Source organism: Callithrix jacchus, chromosome X (assembly GCF_049354715.1).
Source record: "Callithrix jacchus isolate 240 chromosome X, calJac240_pri, whole genome shotgun sequence".
Classification (NCBI taxonomy): domain Eukaryota; kingdom Metazoa; phylum Chordata; class Mammalia; order Primates; family Cebidae; genus Callithrix; species Callithrix jacchus.
The window spans coordinates 53,606,004-53,628,844 of NC_133524.1; the positions used below are offsets into that span (position 1 = coordinate 53,606,004).

Genomic DNA, 22,841 nt, shown 5'->3' on the forward strand with positions numbered 1-22,841 from the left:
TTGCCCATGGCAGGGGCACTAACCCTCCCTGAATGCTGCTCCTAATGGGAGGTCTTCTCTCCTCCTTCCCTTTATTGGCACTGCCCGGAGCCAGGCAGCCAGCAGGGGATGGGATCAGGATGCAGTTGCCATGGAAACGAATGGGGGCTGTTGCCATGGATATCATAAGATGAGGGCAAGAGGAAGCTAGGGATGATGAGGACTATCCCCATGACAACTTAGGTGGCGGAGGGGGGGAGTGGGGGGAGGGGGTGGGACGGACCGGAAGTAGAGACAAAAAAACAAGACGAGGAGGTCATTGTACCTGGATGGGGCCAGCCGGGAGCTTTGGGTTCTGGAAGGAGAAGACTGGGCCAGGAGACTGGACCCAGTGGCAGGGGAGGGAGGAGGTGGGGAACTGCAGCCACCTCTCCCTCCAATATTTCTTCTGCAAACTAGTTCTGCTGCCCAATCTCAGTGTCACAGGAATTCTAAGCCCAAACCCAGCCTGACTTGGCACAGGAACTGACAGGGGAGAAGGAAGCCTTCAAAGAAGCTGAGCTGACTGGGTATGCAGTGGGTATACACAGGCTTTGGGAATGCAGAGACCTGGGTTTGAATCCCAGCTCTGCTGCTGTGCGGCCCTAAAAATAATAGTTGTCATTTATCGAGTTGTCATTTTGCTAGGCAGAGCAACTCTGCAAGGTCTGGGTTGTTCTCTCTGAGGAGGACAGCACAGATGATGAAACTAAGGTACAGAGAGATGAAGCCACCTGCCCAAAGCCTCCAAGCTAGGCACTGGTGGAGCCAAGATTCAAACAAAAAATGTATCTGAACACAAAGCTTGTGCTCTTACCACCACCCCACCCTCTGCCCCAGGCACTACTGAGCAGTCCCTCCAAGGTCCGGTCCTTGCATTCTTCATCTCCACGTGCCTTCCCACAGTGGCACGCAAGGGATCGAATGCTGGGTAAATGTTTGTGGAGTGGGTGAATGAGGAAGCAACCCAGGAGGAAGCAGGAAAGACTGAGGTTAGATGGAAGAAGCTCCTGACTTCAAGAGCAATGACTCATGGATGTGGCTGGCCAAGGGTGGTAGGCAAACGCACAGAGCTGGGATGGACTGGGCGGACTAGGCTTTATGAACCATCCAATCCCACAGACCCAAATGGAGGCCCAGAGAGTCAAAGTGACTTGGCCAGTGTTGCACAGGACAAGAATCTCCCTCACTTCTAGGCCAGCAGCCCATTCTTAGCTTCAGAAGCCCCTCTGAATCTGGCCTTTCTCCCACCCCTCACCTCCCACCCTGCCCTGTAAGCTCCTAAATGTCATAGGCAACAGCAGGCTACTTGCAATTCCTAGTCTATGGCAAGTAGATCCACACCGCTAGGCCCGTGCTCATATTCTTCCTTTGTTTCTTCTGCCCAGAATGTCCTCTGTCTCCCCTTCACCCCCGGACTTGACCGGTCTTGGTGACCTCATCTTCATCTTGCAGTACCCTGAGCAGGTTGGTCCTTCTGAGAAGTCAATGCTGACTCACTCCTGCCCCACGCAGAACAGACAGGGTCAGTGACTCCCTCCCCTGTGTCTTGTGCATACCTGTATGTCACAGTCAGTCTTTCTCCCTGGCTAACTCGTGATTCTCTCTTAAAGTGTCTCTGTCTCCCACCCCACACCCCCTCCTGTTTCCCAAGGGCAGCGGCTCAGTATGATTCACCTTTGCAGACCTATGGCACTCATGCTAGGGCTAAGCACACTTCAGTTGCTCAGCAGCCACCTTGGGTCCTCTAAGACCACAGGTAGAAGCCACGTGTTTCTGCGTGTGTGTAACCATCCTGACTGACAACTGTCACCCTAAAGGCCATAGCTCCACATGCTTAAAAGCCACCCACACCAAGCCTTGTGATTACATCCACCAGACACACACATCAAGCCTGCCAGGTACATGAAGTCACCACTTCACACAATCAACCTCACACTCAGAATTCCTCGCACCCAGTCTCACATCATCACATTCCCTCAGCTCCGCAGCAGTGTGCACAGTCTCTCATGACTGTGAGACCTGCAGAGCTTCATGCAAAGACAAGCAGGAGGATGCCCGGGCACATGGAGGCCATGCGTGCACACATATTTTTCTGACAGCTGATCAAAACACTGCCCCCTTCCCACAGCACAAGCCCTCTGCCCAATTCAGCCAATTCAGTTGCCCACAGCTCAGGATGGCCATCTGACCCTGACTTGCCCCCCTCCCTCCATATAGTTGAACCCCTGTCGCCACCCCCATACTTGCTTTTCTCTCCCTTTAGCAGAAGGGTAGAATGGTCTCCTCCTCCCCAGCCCCAGGTCATCTACATTCACACACCCTGGAGAGCCAGGTGAACAGAGTAATGTACCCACCATTCCCCTGCATGACCGTGGAGCTCTCCCCAGGTTTCTGTCTATGCAGTTCCTGCCTCCTGGGATGCCTTCTCACCCCTTGCCACCAATTCAAAACCTTACCAGTCTTCAAGGCACAGTTCTTGCACCTCTTCCTCCAACAAGCCCTCCTGGACACCATACCTCCCCACCCACCTTGACATCTCCTTCCTCTTTAGGCCAGGAACAAAATGTGCTCGTCACTGAAGCCATTCCTGTCCAATCATTTCAACCCTTTGCATCCTTCCTACTTTCCCAAAGGATTTCTCATCTCCCACCTCCCCTGGGAGATGGAGAACTCACAGGGGACACAGCCACTGTCTTACTTAAAAAAAATCTTTTTGTAGAGATGGGGTCTCCCTCTGTTGTCCAGGCTGGTCTCAAACTCCTGGCCTCAAGCCATCTGCCTGCCTCAGCCTCCCAAAGGGCTGGAATTACAGGTGTGAGCCACCACACCCGGCCTCTGTCTTACTGTGGATCTCTCACAGTATTTAGCGTCAGGCCTTGTACCCAGTAAGGGCTCAAGCAATGCTTTGTTGGGTAGAATGAAGAAGAGTAAATAAGGGAGGGAGGCAGGGAGGGAGGGGAGAAATAAATAGACTTTGAATGAGTGAATGAGTAGATGAGTTGAGCAAGTGAAGAAATAATGAGGGAAGGAAGTGAGATTCTAGAAAACCTGGAGGTTCAATGTGATAGGGATGCTGAAAGGAGGGAGGAAAGAAAAGACAGGAGAAAACTCTCACCTGGGCCTTAATCAAAACAAGAGCCACCAATCACAGCACACTTGCCCCACAGTGCACCAGCCCCTATGCTGGGCTCGTTGTGTTCTTTCTTGCTAATCTTCATGACAACCCAGAGAGGTAGATATATTCTCACTGTGCTCAGGAGGAAAATAAAGCTCAAGGAGAAGAAAAAACTTGCTCAAGGTTATACAGAGGTAAGTGGCAGAACCAGAAGGTAAACTCAGATCTGTCTAATACCAAAGGCTCAGAGAGGGAAAGTCAGAGGTATGAGCCCACTTTGGGGTTTCCCGGCTGTGCTCCTAACACAGACACATTATGGAAGGTGTGAGTCCTACAGACCCATAAAGGACATCTTCCACTCTCCAGCTGACAGCCTCTAGGGAGTCTTAGAACCAGCCTCTGGCCAGGCGCAGGGAATATTTAAGGTTGTTGCACGGGGGGAAATGGCTTCCTCTCAGATTCAGATCCCTAAAGTTGTAGAATCAGAACCTTAAAAGTAAACACTCAAGGAATCTTAACATTGCAGAATATTAAAATTGCATCATTAGAATTTGTTCAAATGGTAGAATTATGTAATCTTAAAACCACAGGATTAGAGAATCCAAAAATCACAGCAGTGTAGAAACAGAAATCACAAAATTGCACTGGAAGGTGCCACTGAATCACTGTATATTAAATTCACATAATTATAGCTTCTTAAAACTGTAGCATCTCAGATTCACAGAATGTCACAGCTGGAAGAGCCATTGGAGACCCTCTAATCCAACCCTTCTCCTTTTTACAGATGGGGAAACTATGTGTCACAGAGGTCATGCGACACATCCAAGGTTAGCCTGCCCGTGTTAGGAGTCATTCACGCATTTATTGAGTGCCTCTTGGGTGTTGACAAAACCACAAATCAAACCCTACTCTCTTTCCTGGCCCCTGTTCCCAGCTCTGGATAGGAAAGAAGGCAAGGCCCTGGTGGGGATGGGAAGAGGGAAGTGGGGTTGGGTGGAATATACATCAGACAGAGAGAAGAGATCAGCTTTTATTGATGGAAATTCCTTGGTACATAGCAACACGCACTCTAAGAGGCCTTTTCCTCCTGATCATATTTACAGAGCACTATGGGAGTGGTGGAGGGCATGGGGTGAGGCCTTCAAGCAGTGGAGGAGATGGCAGCAATGGCCACAGCAAGGGAACAAACGACAGGGAACTAGGCAGGCTGGGTCCTGCCCCCGTCTGGTCCTCTGAGCCCTAGGCACCCTGCATCTCTGTTTGTGCTCACAGAGGACAGAGGTAGGTCCTTGGGATGTCATTTGGAGACCTCTCCAGGAGTGGCAGGCTCCAGGGTGCCTGGGAAGTGGGAGTGTGGGTACAGGAGTGTCTAGGTTCCAAGCTCCAAGCTCTGCTTCTCCCACATTTTAGTCAGACCTAGGGCTCCAGCTCTCTTTAATTCAGGGGCTGGAGTCCAGAGGAGACAGCAGTGGGGATGGGAATTCCAAGAAGGAGGTTGGGGGAGGAAGGGGTACAATGCTTGCCCATCTGGTTCCTGAAGCAGGGGACAGGGTCCCATGGGGGATCTGCGGGGGGTGGGCAGGGTGAAGGAGGGGCTGGTTAAGGCTTTTGCTTCTGCATAGAAAATGGCCCTTGTCCTCTCAGTTACCGAGAGGAGGGACTACTGCACTCGGAGGCCGGACAGCAGAACTGGTGAGCGTCTTCCTCTTCCTCTTCCTCAGTCTCCTCCTCCTCCTCCTCCTCCTCCTCTTCCCTGGGGCCAGGAAGGGCAGGGTAGAGGCCACAGGCGGCGGGTGACAGAGAGAGGCAGAGGCATTAGTTTGCAGAGCAGGGGAGATACGCGAAGGGCCAGGGCCGGAACCAGAAGGTGGGACTGGAATGGGGGTCGGGGTGGGGAGGTCAGTGTGATGGATTATCCAACTCAGTGTGGCTGGTCCCCTCCTGGGACAGCCCTCCCCCATACCTAGCCTGGGCTCAGTATTAAGGTCACCCTCAGCGTTTATCAACTCCTTTTCTAACCCTGCCAGGTGGCTGACCCTCATTTTAGTATAACAGCAACCTGCTCTCAGTTTGCACACATCATCTCACTTAGCCCCCACAACAGCTCTGCAGAGGAGCATTTGAGAGTTGAGGGAATTAAAGCTCAGAGAGGTTAGAGAACTTGCTCCAGGTCACACAGCTAGGTAAGTGGTAGAGTCAGGATCTGAACCCAGGGTTCTTGGAGTTCCAAGTCTCAGACTCATCCCACTAGGTCCTTCGGGTGAACTTGGCACTACCTCTAGAAACCCACCCTGCTCTTGAAGGACAAGGATTTGTAGTTCCTGAAGGCTCAGGCCCAGGAAAATGGGAGATACTTAGCAGTGGAGTAGGGAAAGCCCACAGCTTTGGAAGCAAACAGACCTGGGTTCAAATCTCAGCTCTATAAGTGGTTCCAGGCTACCTGCCCTAGAGCGCATTATTGCCACTCCTGGAGCCTCAGTTTCCTCATCTGTAAAAATGGGGCTCATGACGTGAACCTCCTAGGACTGTTGCAAGAACTAGAACATACCTCAAGCGCCTGGCAAACAACAGCAATGGGAACATGGTGGTGATTATTAACTACTCGTGAGCCAAATCTAATTCTCAAAGTGGCCTTCTGTGACTCTAATTCACAGAAGCAGCCAAAGCAGTGGGAGAAGAGTCGCTGCAGGAACAACCACCTATCCCTAGGGGGCTGCTGAACAGTACCAGGGGCCAGGCTGCATGTGGCAGTCACTGGTGCTGGGCTACAGTTTCATATGTTGGATGGAAAGACAGTGGGGCTAGGAGGGGACCAGGTGGCTTGCGAGTGAAAGGCTGAGCTTCTGGGGACAGACAATGAAAGTTACCCCCATTCCCAGACTCAGGAGATGCAGGAATTGTGGAATCTAGGAAACTGGAAGAATGGCAAGAGATGGGGAGGAATGCAGACAGGGAAGGGAAGGGAAAGGAAGGGAAGGCACTGCTGTCCATCTGACGGACAGACACGCACACACGCGCGCGCACACGCCTTTCTCAGACTCAGAGCTCCCTCTGACACATTGTTCCACAGACTTCCTGAATCAGCAAAATCACATGAAGCAGGGCACAAGTCCTGGGCAAGTAGCCCTCCCTTTCTGAGTCTCCCATTCCTCGTCTATAAAAAGAGAGGAAAGATCCACACCTCTCGAGGCTGTCATGAGGAACAAATGACATTCCAGTCCTAGCGCTCACTCCCTTCTTTTCCAGGCTAGGCCACTGCTTCCTTTCCCCTAACACCGCGGTCATCTCCTGATTTCTTCTCCCTCCCCTCTTGAACTGCCTTCGCCTTCCTAAAGCCCACCTTCAAGCATGCATCTCTTCTGCTCAAACACCCACTGCCTCCTGGATAAAGTTCAGGGTCCTCAAGTTGGCATTCAAGGCTCTCCTATCATCTGGCCTCACCAGGCCTTTCCTGTTAGGTGGCAAAAGCACAGGCTGTGGAGCCAGATGGGTGACCTTGGGTCCATTTCTTCACCATTCCAGGACTCACTTTCCTTACCTGTAAACTGAGGAAATACCTATTCTGCAGGGTGCGGTGGGACTAAAGGAATTCAAGTATGTCCTAAGCAAGGCTGGTGCTTACTACAGCGGCCATTATGGTGGCATCCATGTTCCCTAGTGACTCCTGTCCAGCCTTCATCAAGCTAGCTTGTTCATTATTCCATTAGCATGCCTGGTCTTTTCACAGCTCTATGTTGTGTGCTGATTCTGTTTCTTCCACTTAGAATGCTCTTCCCTCTGCACAGATCTTTGCTTATTGCAATCCCGTCTGAATTTCCTGACCCAGCTCTAGTGACGCTTCCTACAGGAAGTCCTAGCCAGAAGTATTCTCTGCTTCCTCCCAGCTCCAGCATCCGTGCCCTTGGTCAGGGCTTTCCATTTGTTGCTTTGAACTTTCCTGAAGTATTTCTTTCACCAACCCGCCTCAATACCCTCGTATCCCACCACTACCACTGCTTTGCTCCTCTGTAAGAAAGAGAGGACCCCTCTAGCATTTAAGGCCAGTCTCTCCACCTGGACTCTGGAGCTCATCCCCATTACCTCCTCCACAACAATCATCCCCTCTCCCTCTTGCGTTTTCAACCTCTCCCCCTCTGTTGCCTCTTTCCTATCAACATTTATAGAAGCTCAAGTCTCTCCCATCTGGGAATAAAAACCCTCTATCTGCCCCCACATCCCCCTCTGTCCCTCTCTCCTCTTCACAGCTAAGCTTCTTCTTAAGAAACCCATCTACACTGGCCATCTCTGCTTCACTTCAATACCTCCCACGAGCTCTTCGACCCACTGCAATCTGCCTCATGCGCCCACAACGCCACAGAAGCTGTTCTGAGGAAGGTCATCCTGGCCCTCCTGATGGTTAAAGCCAATAGACTGTCTTCCACCCTCGGCTTACTCCCTGCAGGCTGCAACATTTGACACTCTTAACAAGGCCCTCCTCTGCATGGCCCTTTCCTTCCTCTGCTTCTATGAGCCCACTCGCACTGCTTTTCCTCCTACTTTTCTGACCCTGTCCCCATTTCTTCCTGGGCTCCTTCCCTACACGTTCTGCTCTGGTCCTCTTCTCTTTCATTCCACACTCTTTTTCAGTAATCTCATTCCCTTTCATAACTTCAGGTGTGGATCCCTCTCTTGACCTGTGGAGCTCAATGCGTGCTGGACAGCTCTACCAGGACAGCCCTTTGGGTAGGGACCTCTGACTCAGCATCTCACCACTGTCCTCAAGGCACCACCATTTATCCAGTCGCTTGAGCCCAAAACATACCTTGGAGTCACCCTAGATTCTTCCTGCCCCCTTAGCAAGTCAGTCACCAAATCCTGTGGACTCTACCTCCTAAATAGCTCTAAAAGATAGACTGTGATGTCGCCTCTACCTCATATTCTACTCCTCTACTCCTTCTTCAGCCTTTTCCCATCACACTGGTCTCCATGCTGTTCCTCAAACAGACCAAACACACTCTTGCCTCGGGGCCTTTACACCTGAGGTTCCTTCTCTCTGGAACATCGTCCCTGACAGGTACACGGCTCACTCCCTTGCCTCCTTCAAGCCTCTGCTCAAATACTGCCTCATCAGAGAGGCCCTCCCTCTCAAAAGGCACCCCAACATTCTCTACCTCATCACCCCAGCTTTATTTTTCTGCATAGCACTTAACATCAGACACACTCTAGACATTTAGTTGTCTATTTATTTATCTGTCTCACTCACTGTAAGATCCATCAGGACAGGCATCCGTTCTGTTCAGTGCTATACCCCTAGTGCCTAGCACAGTGCCTGGCATTCAATAAACATTCAGTGAATGAATGAATCTAGTGCCAGCCCTGAACGCTCCAACTTACCGCAAAGTCCAGCCTTGGTCATCTCCACTTCCTCCTCTCCCCGGTTACCTCTTCAGTCTCTGATGCCAGTCCTCTATTCCTCACGATCACCTCTCAAATCCATCTCCTCTGCTCTATGCCCATGACCTTGGCTTCTCTCTCCCTTGGCCTCCTCCCTTATCTCCCTTCTAAAATGCTAATTTGGTCATGTCACTTTTCCTCTTTTCCTACTCAAGAACTGCTCGTGGCTCTCCAGCTGCCTACCAAAAATAAAATAAACTAAAAAGCCTGTACTCTTCAGACAGCTGCTTGAGGTAACCCTGACCTCTGCACTCTCCAATGTCTGATTTCATCTTGCTCACCTCCAGGCCTTTGTGCACACTGTCAGCACCTCCTCCCCCATCTCTACCTCTCAAAATCGTCATGGACCTTGAATGACTGACTCAAACACAACTTTCTTCAGGAAACTTGACCTGACTCACGAAGCAAAAGTAATTCCTCTGCAAAATCCACATGGAAATAAGTATTGCCAGTGTCATTCGGGATCTCTGAGAACCAGGCAGGATGGAAGTTAGTAAATATGTCTGAGACCAAGGACTCTGGATGTTGGGTGAGCATTAATAGAGGTTCCCTTTTCCTCTTGCACTGTAACACTGGCATGGACTCATGTCCCTGTGGCCCTCTGCTAACTTTCACTCATCCTCACCTTTTCCCTTTCCCTCACCTTCTACATCCACAACAGTTTATGTCATCTGACACTTCTATTGAGTCTATCTCATTAATAACTCTCAAAGGATTTGGATTCTATAATTTGAAATTGAAATGCTTCTCAACAAATGGTGCTCACTGGAGTCGTGCAACACAGTAGCCCTCCTCGAATCCATTTCTTCTCTGCCAATACCCCAGTTTAGGCCTTCCAGCTGGTCTCCCTGCATACAACCCATTTTTCATACTGACTGCTAATGTGATATTTCTAAAACACAAATTTTACCAAATTACTCTCCTATTTAGAATCCATTCGATTGACACTTTGTCACCAACAATATTGGTTCTCAACCTTTTTTGGGGAATGCAAACCCCTTTGTGCACTTAATGAAAGCCATGGATCATCTCCTCCACCAAAAAATGCACAGAGGTATATGCATGCAATATTTTGCATTCAATTTCAGGAGGCTCGTGGGCTTCCTGAAGCCCATCTGAGACCCATGCACCCCAGGTTAAGAATTCTGGCCCTATCCAATAACATCCCATTTCTTTTGCATATGCTATATGGTATTCCTTCTGCCTAGAATGCTCTTCCACACTTCACCCTTCTGTCCCTGGCTAACTCTTACTTAACCTTTAAGACTCAGCTCTTCGGCTGAGTTGACCTGTACCAGCCCCAGACAGGGCCAGATTCCTTCCTCTGGGCTTCCATATCTTTCAGTGTTCTCCTCTGTCAGAGCTCTTCTCAGTCTCCTCAAGTGACTGGGAACTCATAGAGGCAAGAACTGTCACCCAGCAGAGACCCTGGTCATAGCAGTACTCCAAAATTATCTCCTGAAACGAACACTAATTAATAATGACTCTTTCCTGAGTACCCATTATGTGCCAGCCACTTGAATTCTGAATGCATTGATCTGAATGATCTCAGCTACTCTTCAGTAAATGAACCCCATGATGTTGGTGCTATTGAGTCCTGTTTAACAGATAAGGAACTAGGCTCAGAAATGTGAAGTAAGTTGGTCAAGGTCAGCCAGCTAGTGAGTGACAGAGTTGGGACTGAGATTTCCATGAACGTCATGGCAAGTAGTGGCCCATCATGCCTCACTGTCCTGGACTGTGAGATTAGGAGGTGGCATCAGCAGACTAGGACCGAGAACCAGGGCCAGAACCCCCTACTTGGAATCCCTTTCCCAGGAGCACCTACTCTTGTTTTCCCTCCTGCATCACCTTTATGCCAAGACCAAGCACCTGGTTCTCTCTTCCTATGATGCAACCCCTGCACCATGTACTCCTCCCAGCCTTCTCATCCCAAAGCCCTGCTACAGTCAGGTCCACACTTTGCTTCAGAACCATCTCCAGATACACACAGCTTTGAGATCAAATCCAATTAAATGCTACACACTTGGCTAGGAGGAAAACAAGACACAGGTAGTCCCTCCTCTTCTAGAGCTGACAGTCACCCAGGAGGCTTACACCCATTATCTCCAATCCTAAAGACAGCCCTGAGAGGTAAGTGGGCATTAGCCACATTACACAGATGAGGAAACAGAGGCTCAGAGGGTAAATGACTTGCCCAGAGTCACCGAATTGGTAAGTGGCAGAACTCACACTTCAATAAAGGTACTGACTCAACTATTCTTCCCCTATAAGGTCATCCTGCTTGGAAGGGCCAAAGAGTGAACAAGACCATTTCTGGTGGAGGAAGGGAATGAAGACAAGCTAGCACTCTTTCAAGACTCGGTACAAACATCCCCTCTAGTAGGAAGCCTTCCCAGATGGGGTTAAGAGCCCCTCATCTGGCAGCCTTCTGAGCCTACTTCTGTCCCATCCCAAACCACACTATGCTGGCATTGTCTATGTGTCTTTCTCCCTTCTAGACTTGAGCTCCCTGACAGTAGGATCAGATTCAATCCAATATTCCACCAAAAGTCAGCACAAGGCCTAATCTAAAGCAGGCAAGACAGAATGCTTGCTGAATGAGTGAGGTGGTATCTGAGCTAATTATTAAAAGGATCTGAACAAAATCTGAACAGCTGGATACAGGGAGAAGGTATAAAGGAGGAGGGAAATGAGTTAATAAAAGCAAGGAAATGGGACCAAGGAAAAAGGCCAGTAATTTTGAAATCATGCCAGGGTGTTCAAAACATGTTTTCATTGTTGTTATGGGGGTTTCCTCTTCCTTACAAAAATGGGATCAACTACAAACCCTGTTCTGCAATTTGCTTTCTCTGTGTAACAGTGAGTCTTGTAGATCTTGCTGTGCGAGTATATAGAGATCTACATTTTTCTTTGGATCTGCTGCAGAGTAATCCATAATATAGGTATATCATGGACTAAGAGCTATTCCCTACTGACAGACATTTAGGTGGTTTTCATTTTTCAGTATCACAAGCAATGCTGCACTGAACATCTCTGCATATGTCTCGAAGTATTCTTGAAGGTTAGATTCTTAAAAGTTGAACTTTTGGGCCAAAGGAATGCACATTTTGTTTAAAGTGCCCATAAAAGTTATTTCCGTTACTTTAACATTTTTGCAGACTGGCTACAAATAAAGATTATCCCTACTCACATAATCTTGTCTTTCTTTTGAGAAGCATTTATCATGTACCTTTTAGTTAAGAGTGGGTTGAGAATGATATCCTACAAGGGCATATGAGAAACAGTTGCACAACCTGGCTTACGTTTGCAGTTTGGATTGTGGCGTTTTAGAAAAGGTCTCTGGCTGTGGCCAAGTTGGGGTCCTTCTGGAAGCAAGAGCTTGGAGAAATCTAACTCCAAGATACGGTTCTCAGCATGGAAGAATACAGACATTTAGGATTCTGGTGGTAACTGACAAACTAGCCCCATAAAAACTGTTACCAATTTGCACAAGGTATCTGACAGGTTCTATTTCTCCAGAACCCTTCTGATATTTTTAATTTTGGTACCTAAAAATGGCACTTCATTGTTTTAGTGACATTTCTTTAACTATTAGTAAGCTTGAGCAGCTTTCCTCATTTGTTAGCTAATTGTCTATTTCTTCCCTGAGTTGCCATATCATGTTATTTCTCCATTTTGAATGGGTTTTGTCTCTTTTTCTTACTAGTTTCCAGAAGGTGATATAGATACAGGCAGAGATATTAATCTTTTGCCTGATATCTGTGTAGCAAATACTTTCCCCTAGCCTGTTGTTTATGTTTTAATTTTGTGCATAGTGTCTTTCCCCACACAGAAGTTTTAAATTTTAATGAAGCTGAAATTATTACTCTTTATGTTATAGCTTATGGGTTTTTAAGTCATGCTCAGAAAGGCTTGCTCCACCCTAATATTATTAAATTCCTCTCCTCCTCCTCCTCCTCCTCCTCCTCCCTTTCTTCTTCTTGTTCTTCTTTTCTTCTTCAAGACAGTCTCCTTCGGTTGCCCAGGATGGAGTGCAGTGGTGAGATCTTGGCTCACTGTGATCTCCACCTCCTTGGTTCAAGTGATTCTCCTGCCTCAGCCTCCCAAGTAGCTGGGGTTACAGGCACGTGCCACCAGGTCCAGCTCGTTTTTGTATTTTTGGCATTTTACCATGTTTCCCAGGCGGGTCTTGAACTCCTGAGCTCAAGCAATCTGCCCACCTCAGCCTACCAAAGAGCTGGGATTACAGGAGAGAGCCACCACATCTGGCCTGTATTTGTTTTCATACGAAACAGGGATTTCACTTAAATGTTTTTACCAAATGGGTAACCAATAGTCCCATCTCATTTATTGACTCCCCACACTGATTTGAGATGTCTTCTGTCATAAATTCCCATATGAACATGAGTTTATTTCTAAACTCCGTTTCTTCATGTCTGTAGTCCTCTATTTCTTTGATGATAGAATATTTGTAATTATTGCAGCTTTATGGTAAGTTTTTATCTTACAAGTCACCCTCGTTCTTTTTCAAATTTTTCTTAGTGATTCATGAACATTTACTTTTCCGAATGAACTTTAAACTGCAATCACTCAAGTTCCAAGGAAAATATCATTGAAATTTTAATAAGGAATGCAATGAACGTTTTGATCAAATTAGGAACAAATACCATTTTTACCACAGTGACTCTTCTCATCCAGGAACAAGATGTAACTTTGTGCCAGGCGCGGTGGCTCACGCCTGTAATCCCAGCACTTTAGGAGGCCGAGACGGGCAGATCAGGAGGTCAAGAGTTCAAGACCAACTTGAACAACAGGGGGAAACCCTGCCTCTACTAAAAAAACAAAAATTAGCTGGGCATGGTGACATGCACCTGTAATCCCAGCTACTCAGGAGGCTGAGGCAGGAGAATCACTTGAACCTGGGAGGCAGAGGTTGCAGTGAGCCAAGATCACCCCACTGCACTCCAGCCTGGGCAACAGAGTGAGACTCCGTCTCAAAAAAAAAAAAAGATATAACTTTGTTTTACTCAAGACTTCTTAAAGCCATTGATGAAATTTTATAGTTTTCTATAGAGAAATATTTCGCATTTCTTGCAAATTCATAGGGGTTTTATGGAATTATTTTTTCTATTGTGAATGGGATATTTTCTGTTATGTGTTCTAATTACTTATTGCTGGTACTCAGAGAAGTTAATGGCTTGCGTGTATATCTATCTGTGTCTACTCATTGCATTGAACTTTCTTCTTTTACTAATTTTTCACTTTATTCTCTTCAATTATCCAAGTAGACAATCATATTATCCTCAAATAATGCTAATTCTAACTCTGTCTTTCTAACATTTATACCACGTATTTCTCTTTTTAATTCCACTGGTTAAAATTTTTAGAAAAATGTCAGTTAATAACAGCGATAGCCGCCATCCTTATTTTGTTCCTGAGTTTAATGGAAACGTATCTAGTACTTCACTTTACATTTGATGATTCTCTTTGGTTTCTGATAAAAATTCTTTACCAAGTTGAGGAAGTCTTCATGATTCCTAGCTTACTATATTAGTCATCTATTGCTGTGTAACAAACTACCCCAATATAGCAGAATAGATGTGTAACTTAATCAGATCACTTTTCAGCATTAATGGAGATTATATGATATTTTCTCTTTAATCTCTTAATGCAATGAATTACAATAACATTTACTAATGTTGAACAATCTGCACTCTTGGGGCAAACCTTCATTTGTCACAATATATTTTTCTTTTAATACACTGATGGATTCCACTTGATAATCTTTTACTGAAAATATTTGCTGCTCTATTAATATGTAGCATTAGGCTATAGTTTGCTTCTTATTTTGCTTAAACGTATCTAGTTATACTAGCCTCATAGAATGAATTGGGAAGCTATGTTTTCCTATTACCTGATCTTTGAAGATCTGATAGAATTTCTATCATACCAGAACTTCCAGAATACCAACTGGACCTGGTTCCATTTCTGGGGAGAAAATTTTGACCATCTTTTCAGTTTCTTCCATAGTTTTCCATTTTATTCAGGTTTCCTACCCCTCCTTAAGTCACTTTAGTAATTTACATTATCCTAGAAAACCACCCAATTCATCTATATTTTCATATTTACTGATATAAAAGCATATCCAATTTTTTTTTTGAGATGGAATCTCAACAACAGGCTGGAGTGAAGTGGTACAATCTCAGCTCACTGCAACCTCTGCCTCCCAGGTTCAAGTGATTCTCCTGCTTCATCCTCTCAAGTAGCTGGGATTACAGGCACGCACCACCATGCCCGGATAATTTTTGTATTTTCAGTAGAGACGGGGTTTTGCCATGTTGGCCAGGCTGGTCTTGAACTCCTGACCTCAGGTGATCCACCTGCCTTGGCCTCCCAAAGTTCTGGGATTACAGGCATGACCCACTGCGCTCAGCCAGTATTTTCTTATAATAACTTTTTAAAAATCTGTTTAGAACCTATGGTTAAATCCCCTTCCCTATATATTTTATTTATTTATTTATTTAGCCTTTTCTTAGTCATGTCTGCCAAAGGATGGCTACCAAGCTAGGTAGAGCTAGTCTTTCCAAAAGTCATATTTGCTTACTTATTAATACTTTATCAAAGCTTTTATTTTCCATTTCATTAATTTCTGGTTTTATCTGTAGTAATTATTCTGCTTTGTTTTGGTTGTATTTTTCTAGCTTCTGGAGTGGAATCATGAGTCCGTTTAATTTAAACCATCATGTTCTTTCACAAAAGCAATTAAGATCATAAATTTTCCTCTGGGAATCCCTGTGACCATATTCCATAGTTTTTAATATGTAGTATTCTCACTGACATTTATTCTAAATAGTCCATAAATTCCACTCTTATTTCCTCTTTAACACAAGTATTTTTAAACTTTCAAATGGGGAGGAGAGCCTAACCCTTTTGCTGTTGTTGCTAATAGTTCCTTTTATTGAGTTATAATTAGAAAACGTAACTTAGAAATAACGTTCTCCGGCTGGGTGTAGTGGCTCACGCCTGTAATCCCAACACTTTGGGAGGCCGAGGTGGGTGGATCATGAGGTCAGGAGTTTGAGACCAGCCTGGCCAACATGGTGAAACCCTGTCTCTACTGAAAAAAAAAAATTACAAAAATTAGCCAGACGTGGTGGCATGTGCCTGTAGTCCCAGCTATTCAGGAGGCTGAGGCAGGAGAATTGCTTGAACCCGGGAGGTGGAGGTTGCAGTGAGCCAAGATTGTCCCACACAGCACTCCAGCCTGAGCGACAGAGCAAGACTCCCTCTTGGGGAAAAAAAAGGAAGAAGTAACTTTCTCCAAAGATATGGGCAGATTGTTCCCTCTGCCTCAACACCCTTCCTCAGTCTATCCAACTGGCAAATTCCTATTCATCCTTTACAACAGCTGGAATATCACATAGTCTAGGACAAACCACTCAGGCTTTTTCGGGCTGGTCTCTAGGGAAGAATTGTTTTAAGGAAGGACAAACTACATATGGGCCCTGAATATCCTCTTTGGTCTCCTGACCTGATCTCCCAGGCACTCTCCTCATACACTCTGACACCCATTCCACAGGCACAGCAGGGACTCAGGGAGGTGGGAGGGGCTGGCAATGACACTGTGTATTTGTCTGGAACGGGGAGGAGTTGGGGGGGATGGGTCTAGCTCTTACCTGCTCTCTGCCAGCCTGCCTGAGGGGGTAAGCTTCATGGAGTCAAGGACCTGAGTAGGACAGCAATACTGGTGTAGAGTATGAGACGCTGTGGACCTGAGAGACAGCGAGAGACAGAGAGAGACAGAGAGAGAGACAGGGAGGGAGGGAAGTGGCAGGGTGGGCAATGGGGGCAAGAAGGTGAGAGTGCGGGAGGGGAAAAGGGAAGGCTGGGAGGAATGGAGGATGGGGAAAGGAAGAGGAGGGGAGGGGGACAGGGAGGGAAGGAAGATAAGAAGGGAAAAAGGAAAAGAGAAAGGGAGAGAGGGAGGAAGACAGGGAGAGAGGGAGGGAGGGAAGGAAGGAAGAGAGGGAAGGAAGGAGGGAGGGAGGGATGGAGGGAGGGAAGGAAGGGAGGGAGGGAGGAAAGGAAGGAAGGAGGGAGGGAAGGGAGGGAGGAAGGGGGGAAGGGAGGGAGGAAGGGAGGAAGGGAGGGAGGAAGGGAGGAAGGGAGGAAGGGAGGAAGGGAGGGAGGGAAGGAGGGAAGGAAGGTAGGAAGGAAAGGGGAGGAAGGAGGGAAGGAAGGAAGGAGGGAAGGAAAGGAGGAAGGAAGGAAGGAAGGAAGGAAGGAAGGAAGGAAGGAAGGAAGGAAGGAAGGAAGGAAGGAAGGAGGGAAAAAAGAAAAAACCACAAAGTCAAGAAAGAGAGGACGGCACTCGAACCACATACAGAACACAACGACAACAGGGGGCAGTAGAGACGAAAGAGCCGGGCTGGGCCTCCTGTGTTCCAGGTGACTCCGTGGGGACCTCAGCCACAGAGACGCTGGGACACCACAGCAGGGAAGGGGGAAGGGAGCCCTCCTCACACCAGACGCCACAGGGGTAGGGAGGATGGGAGGGGGAAAGGGGGATGAAAGAGAAGGGGGAAAGATGCCTGGGGGCTCCCCTGAGAGTAGACCCCTCACAGGAAGGGAGAAAGGGATCGAGGAAGGAGAGGCTCTGGGCCCAAAGAGTGGGGAGAACCCAGGTGGGTGGGTAGGGGGAACACTGAAGGAAAAGTGGGAGAGAGACAGAGAGAAACCGAAAGAGACAGAAGAGGAGAAAGACATAGAAAGAGGAAGACAGAGAAAGGGCGAGACAAAAGACACAGAGAGAAGCCAGAAAGAGGCAGAGAGTGCCAGAGCAGAGGAGGGCGAGGGCGGAGGAGGCTGACAAGGTCTCAGTGGTCTTGGTGACAGGATGGGACTCAGGGCTGAGTGGGTGAGGCCGAGGATGGGGTGGTTCCAGGTAGGGGTCTTTTGCTTTGAAGGCCACTGCTTCCCCCCATCCCAAGGCAGGGCCCGCACTCCACCCCTGATGCTGCGCTCCCACCCCTAGTGCGGGGTCCAAAGGCCCCTCCAACCTCTTGCCTCCCGCAGAATGGCCAAGGAGAGGAGGCAGCACAGCAGGGCAGGGAGGCTAAGGGCCTGGTCCCTACCCTACTCCATGCAGCGCAGATGCCAGAGGTGTGCCAGTCAGCTGGAGACAGAGGAAACTGGGAGTGGAGCCGACCCCCCCAGGTCAGCCAGCCCCTGTCACCCACAAGCCCCTAGAGGTAAGATGTGGTCAGGGCCTGGCCATTCAAAAGCCCATGTAAAAGCCAGGAGATGTGGCTGCAGGCCAGGCCAGCTGCAAATTTGAGGATGTCCAAATCTCAGAACCTTACAGGGAATCTTTGAATCTGAGACTCTTCTTATCAAAGGCTCTGGATTAATCATCAGGGCGACTGCTTCTCAGGTGCCAGTCTCCAGCCCAAGTCCTTGACTCATGATCTCTTTTGAATCTGAGACTCAGAGACCCTTAGGCTGCTGAAATGTTGGTGTTAGATCTCAGAGGCCGAGAGGCTGGAGCCCTGCAGTGCCTCGAACACACAGCCAATAAGCCGGGTAGCAGCCAAGCTCACCCCTCACCAGCCACAGGCTGTGCTGCTCAGGGCTCAGGGTCCTTCCAGAGCTGGACACCTGGATGCCCATGGGCTCTCCCACTCGAGCTGGCTCCCTCCCCCAGGCCAAAGGCCTCTCAGAGTCCAAGAAGGGAGCCAGGAACCAGGAAGCCAGGAGGCTGCTGAATCAACAGCCCAGGTACTGGGTCCAGGCCTGGGCAGGAAGGGAGGGGCCAGGCTGCAGGGCCCAGGTTCCTACCTGTTGCTCCTCCTGGGGGGCTCCATGGGTCTGGACCTGTCCCAAGGGCAGGCCCCCTGGCCTAGCCGGTGTCTCCACTGTGTCACCACCCCCTCCTCCCCAGCCCTTCCCTAGAAGGAGGAACCAAGAAGGCGGGGCCAGGCCAGCTGGGCTGCGGGCCAGATTGCAACTGGAAACTTTGCTCCTTCCCCTACTCCTCCTGGAGGGCTGGGAACTCCTAGGAGGAGGAAGCAGCCTCCTCCTCTGGGCCAAACCCCAGGCTGGGCTCCCTCGGTGCACCTCTGCTAGAATCTCCCCAAGCACTCCATCAAGTGTGTGGCTCTGTTCTCCTGAACAGAACATTGCGACGGAGAGAGGTCAAGTAATACCGCTAGTCCGTGGCAGAACCCCAAGATCAAGACCCGGTTTGGCTATTCCCAAACCTGGAATCTGTGCCCTCAGCCATATCGCTACCTTGTGAATACAGAAACCTTTTCATAGAAGCTTTTCACTAATACACTCATTTCCAGCACAGTTAAAGAGATTATGTCTAAGAGTTGTTCTGGGACTCTCCATATCAAGGAAAATTCAAATCACCCATTTTGAGATCTCAAGATGGGGCCCTGGCCAATATTCTTTTTCCCACTGCAGTCAGTTCTCACTCGTCTGTCTTGTTTTCTAGACTAGCTGAGAGAAATGCTTCCTGAAGAGAAGAGGAGAAATCAAAAGAAATGCCAAGAGGCTGTTCCTCCAAGGAAACTGCCCAGCCTGACTTTACAGATGGGGGAATTGAGGCCTGGAGAGGAGAAGAGTCTTACTAAAGTTCACGCAGCAAGTCAGAGTAGACTCCAGGTGCCCTGGTTCCCTGCCTGCCTATGACAGCAACCTCTCTGTCCTCCACATGGGCGCGACTGGGGAAAGGAGAGAGTTTTTCAGCTCTGAAGGATGTGGGGCTCCTGAAGAGTACCACAGGTCCAACTTGAAGTGCTCCCGTCCTTTCATGGCTCCAGAGCCCAGGCCCCTGGCTGTTCTGAGCAGAAGGCGGCCCTGGGAGGGGCCAGGGGGCCAGTGATCTAGAAGAAATAGAAGCTGACAGGCAACAGGCCAGCCTTCCTGCCTCCCTGCTGGGGCAGCTGGTTCCTCTCAAGAAAGCCAAAGCTACTGAGAGAGAGAGGCCCTCCGGACCACCGCAAGGTTGGCATCTGTGGGTCCTTGGTGGCCTCCTCTCCCTCTGCCCACCCCTCAAAGCCCTGGTCCTCAGGGCTCTGCCCTTAGCTCCTGCCTTAAAAAAAAAAAACAAAACTTTCCTTAAGCAACTCTCCTAGCTCCTGCAGCAGCTTCACCTTGTAACTAGCCATTTGTAGTTATCGCCCTAAGAGCTGAACCCTCTTGACCTGGCAGGAGCCAATAGACATTAAGTGCAGTGCTGGGCTGGGTGCAGGGGTTCACGCCTGTAATCCCAGCACTTTGGGAGGCCAGGGTGGGCAGATCACCTGAGCTCAGGAGTTTGATACCAGCCTGGGCGACATGGCAAAACCCTGTCTCTACTTAAAATACAAAAATTAGCCAGGCGTGGTGGTGCACACCTGTAGTCCCAGCTACTAGGGAAGCTGAAGTGGGAGATCACTTGAGCCCTAGAGGCGGAGGTTGCTGTGAGCTGAGATCACGCTTCTATACTGCAGCCTGGGTAACACAGCAAGACCCTGTCCAAAACAAAAAAACGTGTAGTGGTAGCTTTAAGGGATGATGCCGTGTGACCTTGGGTAAGCCCCTTTCCCTCTCTGGTGAAGCAAAAAAACCTACACTTTGGTGCCTGATAAAGCTAGGTACAAGTCCCCACCCTATCACTTTTTAGCTGGGTAAGCCCTCTGAGGCTTAGTTTGCTCATCTATAGAAAAGGGGTGTCAATTCCTACCTCACCGTTCTTGTAGGGATTTGGTAGACAGAGTGTGCATGTGGTGAAGAGTCTCAGCTTGAGCTGGAGAGAGTCTGACCCTTCTCCCAGAGAGGCAGAGGACCCATGGGAATCCTGTTTGTTTCAGGGATACTGAGGAAGACTTCTAAGAAAATATCCCTGAACCTGGGGCCACTTTTGGAATTCAGTCATAGCTGAGCATGCTGAGCCAACTCATGATGATCCATCAGCAGTTGAAGGGAGGAAGGAATGAAGGGTGAGGAGCCTGACCCAGCCACGGGGCACTGGCAGGGCCTTCATGTGCTTGGTTGACAGATACTGTGGCCCAGGCACTGTGCCCGGGGCTGGATACAGCAGGGACTAAGGGTAGACATGTCCTGCTCTCATGGAGCTTATATCCAAGTGATAGGAGACAGACATTCACAAACCGATGCAGTTCAACTGAGCAAAAGGTAGAGATGGCAGGAGGAGAGCATTCCAGGCAAAGGAAGCAACCTGGACAAAGGACCTGAAGTGCTATTTCCAGCAAGCATGAAGAGGCCAGTGTGGCAGGGCGGGAAAAGTGCAGGGGAGAAAGGCAAGACTGGAGATGGAGGTGGTGGCCCAGCATGCAGAGCCTTGGAGGCCTCCGTGCGGGTTTCCGTACCTATAGGAAGAGCGGTTTGGGAGCCTGTGGTTTGTGGACATGCATGTGGAGCGAGGAGTGTCTTGGAAGTCCCCAAAGTTGTATGAAGAGTATTAATTTCTGGGGAGAGCATCTCTAGCTTTGGCCAGATCCTCAGATGGGTCTGTGATCCCAAAGGGTAGGGAAGCTTCTTATATGATTCCATTCACTAAGTGCCCATGATGAGCTAGTGGCAGCATCCTAGAACCTTCTGTGAGCTAGCCTGTACCCCACACCTCCAGCTAGTCTCAGCCTTCCCCTTGCCTTCAACCTGCACCCTACCCAGACTGAAGCACCTGCAACTCTTGGCTCCACTCTACTGCTCCAAGCCTTATTAAAGAGACTGTGTGTCAAATGCCCTGTAATAGTACCTCTGTTGTCCCGCTGTGCCCCCACTGTCATCTCCCCACCTGGCTGGCTCCCCCTTGTTCTTCAAAAGTCAGCTACGTGTTGTGCCCTCTGGGAACCTGCCTTGACCCCACCCAAGCAAGATGGGTCACCTCCCTTGTGTCCTTCCGCCCTGCTCATTTCTCAGCCGGCTTCTCTTAACACTGTGTTCAGATGTCTGCTGCCCCCTCTTTGCTGGGAGCTCTGTGAGAGCTCTGTTTTGTTCATTCCAGTGTCCCCAGCACTCAGCGCAGGGCACCTGGTCCCACACGTGGGAGACAATGAAGAGGTGGAGGCTGCAAGGTGGGCTGGTGGACACTAGGGGGCACTGTGGCCACTGGAATCCCAGCCTGATGTTGGCCAGGCCAACCCAGGGGGCCCCCAGGCCCGCAATTGTCGAATGGAAACTTGCTGGATCCTGCAGCTCCTCAGCTCTGGATCTAAGCAACCAGGGCAGCAGCTCCAGCCTCCCAATAAACCTTCTGTTCCCTTTCCAGACCAGACCATTTCTCACGACATCGCCATATCACTGCAGATACTCCTTTAGTCCTTCACAAATGTGGGTGCCAAAATGTGCAGTTCTGGCCTGTAACACTCTCCACTTCATCTTGCCCCACCCAACCCCTCACCTGGCTAACTTCTACTCACGCTCCAAGCTTCCTCTTAGATGTCGGCTTGGAGAAGCCTCCCTGGCCCTCAGGCTGGGTTGGGTATATTTCCGTGGTGCTCCCACAGCACCCTGCACTTCCCCTATAATTGTCTCTAATTGTCTGTCTCCTTGTCTATTTCCTGACCAGACAGTGGGCTTCATCACAGCAGGGCTGTTACTCACCACCCTGTCAGCCACATTTAGCAGCATCTGGCACATTGTAGGCACCCAGTAAATCCTTGAATGAAGGAATAAATGAATGGATGGATGGATGGACAACTTGGGGCAGGTCACTTTACCTCTCTAGGTTTTAGTTTCCCCACCTGTAAGTCACCCTACTTGGCAGGGTGGCCACGAGGATTAAAGATAATGTGTGTCCAGTGCTGTGTAATACTACCTGATATTTAGCAGACATTTTCTGAATCGAAGTAATTATTACTATTTGGAACAGTGAGAAAAGGGCAGGAGGAGGAGTTGGAGACTGCCCAGAACCTGGGATAATCTCTCCCACCTAGGTTTACCATTTATATATGGGAGGTAGCTTTAATAGCAATAATAAAACTATCAATTTTATCAAAAATAACAGCACCTACTGTGTGCCAGGCTGGAATCAGGAGGCCTCTGAGGAGGTGGTGGGAAGCCCTATTCTCGGCCAGAGGATGCGACGTCAGGACCAAGGCCAGAGCTGTGGGCATCACCCCCGTGTCTGGAGAACAGTCATTACTGGCACAGCTGGTTCCAAACTCTTTATTCATAGGTGAAAACTTGTCTAAGGGGTCATTAATTCCCTCTGTAATTAATGTAAAACCTGCAGCGTTTGTATTAATGGAAAAGTAAG

The 22,841-nt window shown here is 48.9% G+C and overlaps 1 protein-coding gene across 10 annotated transcripts in view; it reads right to left on the bottom strand.

Annotated features, from left to right (window-relative positions):
• IQSEC2 (IQ motif and Sec7 domain ArfGEF 2) overlaps positions 1-22,841 on the bottom strand; it is an 88,010-nt gene that overhangs the window by 29,683 nt on the left and 35,486 nt on the right. For 2 of the 10 annotated variants that reach the window (XM_035289744.3, XM_035289739.3), the window contains exons 1-2: positions 18,410-18,510; positions 16,249-16,344 (exon numbers count right to left, since the gene is read on the bottom strand). The exons of 2 other annotated variants lie outside the window; for them this stretch is intronic. In XM_035289744.3, the coding sequence (XP_035145635.1) occupies positions 16,249-16,344; positions 18,410-18,435 (122 nt within the window). In that variant the 5' untranslated portion in view covers positions 18,436-18,510. Of the gene's footprint in view, positions 1-4,152; positions 4,890-16,248; positions 16,458-18,409; positions 18,767-22,841 lie in introns of those variants that run through there. 6 more of the 10 variants (XM_035289737.3, XM_035289742.3, XM_078363984.1 and 3 more) reach the window with 4 other exon arrangements.